The sequence below is a fragment of the Triturus cristatus genome, chromosome 7, assembly GCF_964204655.1.
Source record: "Triturus cristatus chromosome 7, aTriCri1.1, whole genome shotgun sequence".
Classification (NCBI taxonomy): domain Eukaryota; kingdom Metazoa; phylum Chordata; class Amphibia; order Caudata; family Salamandridae; genus Triturus; species Triturus cristatus.
Genome location: NC_140590.1, coordinates 1,772,927,014 through 1,772,931,958, shown reverse-complemented (window position 1 = coordinate 1,772,931,958; position 4,945 = coordinate 1,772,927,014). Strand labels below are relative to the sequence as shown.

The 4,945-nt window shown below is 40.4% G+C and overlaps 1 protein-coding gene across 1 annotated transcript; it reads right to left on the bottom strand.

Annotated features, from left to right (window-relative positions):
• Positions 1 to 2,602: 2,602 nt before the first annotated feature.
• LOC146813056 (olfactory receptor 5V1-like) lies at positions 2,603 to 3,529 on the bottom strand. The gene has a single exon (XM_085614690.1). It carries the CDS (start codon positions 3,527 to 3,529, stop codon positions 2,603 to 2,605), a length of 927 nt encoding a protein of 308 aa, XP_085470816.1.
• Positions 3,530 to 4,945: the final 1,416 nt, after the last annotated feature.

Here is a 4,945-nt window from a genome sequence, read left to right as displayed (position 1 = left end):
TATCACCAATGAAATTCATATCAATAGGAACATGATCAATGCATGGGATTCTCTATTGGGTTTATGGAAAATGTATCAATATTTGTTGAATGATCGTTTTTTATGGCAATTTAATAATTTTCTATTTACATTAGCGGACCATTCTGATGGTACTCTGGAAGTAGTTTCCTAGAATCCTGTGATATTTTTTGAAAAACTTTTCCTGATTTTTTTTCAGTGCAGCAGAATTCTAGTCTAATAGTTTGTTTAACAAAACATGTTACTTGATTATTAACCCTAAATGTACCACATCCACTGTGAGGGTTTACATGGTTGTCATAATTATTTCGAGTTCGTAGAATTTTATGAAAATGGGAAAAATATCCTGACCAAACGTTTATTGTGATATAAACTGTGAGATAACATTATGCCCCTAATTCAAGGATAATGTCTGGCGGCAAATAGCAATTTTAAGACTATCAGATGCCTAATTCTGATGATTTTTTTCAGCTACAAGACAGTGATATACTGAATAAGCAGTCATTGTCATTTGAAATCTCTTTATTGATGTATGACTACAATTTCACAGTTCTATATTAATCTTGCTTTCTCAAATTTGCTTGAAAATGCACCAGTTGCCCACTCTTTTTTCCAATGTTTCCCGGAGGGAGAACCCTCTTATGACAGTCGGGCTCACTCACTACGTTTGCTCGCCACAGGGCACTTATCCCGAATTTTTATGCACAACCACTTTCGAATGTCACCAGCCGCCACTGACCATTACCATGATACATTGTGTGGGTGGCCAAAATGTCTGGGAGGCTAGTGGGGCTGCTCATGACATTGGACAAATAAACACCTATGTTTAAATCTGGCTCTGCCGGGTAAATATTATGAAAAGGTTTTAATATTTAGCTGTCATTGAGTGAACAGACACTCCTCTAGTTAAATACCGAGGTGAATTGCTCACCTCTCTCCTAATTTTACTTCCCCAGTTCAACAGAAGCCCCCTTAATTTGTCCCACTCAATTTACATCCTGCTAGTATCCCAGAGCACTGTGTCCCCAAACAACAACTGCCAACTGAACATGTCCCTCCTTCTGGCCCAGATACCACCTACACCCTGCACTCCTGTATGCTGCTGCCTGTCGGCTGCTATTCTGTTGTCAGGTCCATGATGCTAAGCATGCAACAGGGGCCCTTAAAAAGAAGCTCACAATTAGAACAAGGCCTTCCGTAAGGCCTTCCATAATCAGCACAAAATAAGACTAGCCCTCAAAAATAATCAAAAAAGAAGATAAGATCCTGCACATTAAAAATCAATGAATTTCCAGAAGTGATGAAAACAATAATGCAACAGGCTTTAAAACTATACTCATCATTCTCAGCAGACAGCGAAATACTCCTAGACTGCAGGGCTAATATGTATGCACCATATCCTGAAGCTCCTGAAACAGAGGTTTCATTCCTATGTTTCTTATTTGAATGTTATACAAGGATAAATATTATTATTCAAAATAGATTTTACTGTTTTTTTCATCTATAAACAACGTAGCTTAGTTGATGGACTTACCCTTGTACATTTGCTTTCTTTCTATGCTTTCTATGCTTCACACATGCTGCATCCCCATTACAAGATGGCCGCGACTCTACCATTGGCTGCGGTCCATTTTTTCTTTATGTCAAGCTAAATAAAGAGCTCTTCCATACTATTTATCCAGCCACCAGTCAAACAGTGTATGATCTCTACTACTCAGCCTGCAGCTGGATAAGCAGTGAAGATTGAGATATTTAGCCTGCCGCTGGAGATTATGTGCGATGCTGCTGGGTAAATAGCAGAGGTTATGTACTATTTGGAAGGCTGCCAGATAAATAGCTATTTCCCTAATATAACTATATGGTGTTACAACTCTGTTGTCGTTCTAGTACCTTCATACCATGGTTTCTTGGAGCTTTAGTTCTGCTTTATTGAGCTGTATCATTATTAGCATACATGTGGTTCCTCTGTTGTTTTAGTTATAGGGTGTTGGTAGTGCTTAGTGCTTGTGGCTGGTCTCCACCAACTCAATTATATGTTTTCTGGATAGATTGGCAGTGCTGAGATAAAAATGAAATATAATCAAATGAATATGGCATATGTTAAAATTGACGTGAAACACTGAAAAGCATCAGATGAGCTATGTGCAGTAATATGTCTTTGATTTGAAGAAAGTGCAAACATTGATTTTATAGGCGCCTAAACCAATATGGCATGCTGACATTAAAACAACATGTACTGAAAAAAAAATAGAAAGTGTTGACATGCATATTACGCTCATTTTAAAATATTTAAATATTGATAATAATAAAAGACAAATAAAGACAGTACAGGAAATAGATCTACACGTGTGTCGTAAAGTGAACTCTTACATGGTCTTATCTTGCTCAAAATGGAATTCTGGCACAAGAAACATGAGGATTTTGCATCACAAGAACATGCAACATATTCAAATAGCACCAGAAATATCAAGGACAAAAGATATCAAATTCTGGAAAAAATCTTTGGAAGTACATAAAATGTATACCTGCAATACATGCCCCAGAAGATAAAAACACAATTTTTGCATTGTTGTTTTGTTAAATGCTATTTCTTATTCTGCATCTTTCTCAGCATGTTTTTAAACTCTGTGTTTTTCAGGGTGTATATAATAGGATTACATAGTGGAGTTAAAGCAACATATGACAGAGACAATACTTTGTTGTATTTTACTGAAACCGTTGATGCAGGTCGCATGTACGTAGAACAGATAACGCCATAGAATAATATAACCACAGTGAGGTGGGAGCCACAGGTGGAAAAGGCCTTGCGTCTTCCCTCTTTAGACCGGATTTTCAGGATTGTTGAGATGATGTTAATGTAAGATGTGATAGTTAAAGCAAAAGGTGCAACTCCAATTAGAGTACCCATGATGTAGTTTGTTGCCTCAACAACACGAGAAAGGCTGCATGAAAGCTTTATTACAGCTACCACATCACAGAAGAAGTGGTTGATTGTGTGAGACCCACAGAATGAGAGCCTAGATATTATTACGATGTGTGGTATTGGGTCTATAAAACTAAGTAACCAACATCCGGCAGCCAGCTTCATGCAAACTAAATCATTCATGGTGGTCACGTACCGTAAAGGATTGCAAATGGCCACATATCGATCATACGCCATGGCTGTTAGAAGGAGCATTTCAGTAGACATCATGCAAATGAACAAAAACATCTGCAGCAAGCATCCATTTAGAGAAATGTGTGCTCCCGCCAGAAAGAAATGAGCCAGCATGCGTGGAAAAATGATTGTTGTGTAAGTGATGTCAATAAAGGCTAGGTTTGTGAGGAAAAAAAACATTGGTGTGTGCAATTGTGTGTTGGAATAGACAATCACCATGATAAGAAAGTTCCCCACAAGTACTAAGAAGTAAATCATCAAAAAGGCCAAAAAAAGTGGAACTAGAAGATGTGGAAAATCGAAGAAACCCACAATGATGAACTCAGCCGATAAAGATTGATTTGGTCCTGCCATTGTGATGGAATGCAGTCTTCCGGTGTTGGTAGATCAACAATATCTGCAATCAAGGACAAAAATGAATGTCAATATGGAACACCAAAGGCATATTTACCAAAGAGGTGTGTCGCCCTCGCACAACACAAGGCAGTGAAAGGGCAACGTACCTACTAAGTTAGATTTATCAAGCCATGCATGGTCCTGAATGGCTTGATAAATCTAGAGTAACGCAATGCAGCACACTTTGCTGTGTTGCTTTACTCTGCCGCAGGGAGGCATTCCATGGGTGCAGCGTGAGTGTCCCCAAGCATCCACTCATGGTTTTTGGCAAATTCCCAGATTTTCTATTAGCGGTAGACCTGGGAATGCGTCAAAATTGTAAACCTCCCCAGGTGAGGTGTGATGAGGACAAATATTTTTATTTCTCCTAGTTCTTTCCTCTTTCTATGTGTGCTGCAGAATGCAGCACACAAGGAAATGCCTCAGAGGCAGGAAAGTGTCCCTTCCCGCACAAAAGCATTCCAGCTCACAACGCAGGTGCCCTTGCACGCTAGTACAAGGAAAATACACAAATGCGCTGTATAATGTTAAATATGGCTCCATCCCTGCCATTTCCCTTTCACACAGAGCAGCCCAGCAAAGTGGCTTGCCGCGCTGCGTGATTTCTTGATGAATGTGCCCCTCACTGTTTTGGGTGGGAGAATGGATGCACATGTTCAGCAGTCACAGTTCAAATGTTCACAGTCAGAAGAAACCTATTGAATTGATGGAACAATACATAGACAAAAGTCAGTTCTAATTGCAATTCTAATTGCAGCTTGTTCTTGGTATTCATCTTTTTTTTATTTTCATGGGACAATGGCCAGGATGCATGGGGCCTCATTTATGAGAAGTGACGCATAGCTGTGTGAAAGCAGCGATGCGTCACTTCTCAGTGCGCCCTCCTTGCGACACCAATCATGCGTCATATTTATAATATGACGCATCATGTCGCAAGGAAAGACAGATACATCGGTATAACTGACGTGTCTGTCGGCGCAAAAAGTGGCGCATTGCTGGAGTTGTGTCGGAAAGCCTGACGCAACTCCAGCAATGTTCCTTTCGCATGGGGCCTGCCCCATGTGAGAGGGCGTGCGTCACCCTTACGCCTGCCATGAGGAAGGCATAAGGTTTTGACGCATTGACGTCCTAGAAGTGGCGCAGCAAAATCTCATAGATTTCGCTGTGCCACTCCTACGACCCTTTCTTAAGGGGGTACACCCACCCTGCATACATTATACCTGGCGCAGGTATAATGTAGCGCAGGGGTTTACGAAGTTACGCATTTACCTAGATGCGTCACTTCGTAAATATGGCGCAACATGGCGCATTGTTTAGGCCACTGGTGTGTCACAAAAAGTGATGTACCGGTGGCGTAAAAGTGACGCAGGGGCT

What these genes read in the sequence shown, in the direction of transcription:
- LOC146813056 (XM_085614690.1), bottom strand. Translation starts at nt 3,529, where the DNA reads ATGGCAGGACCAAATCAATCTTTATCGGCTGAGTTCATCATTGTGGGT.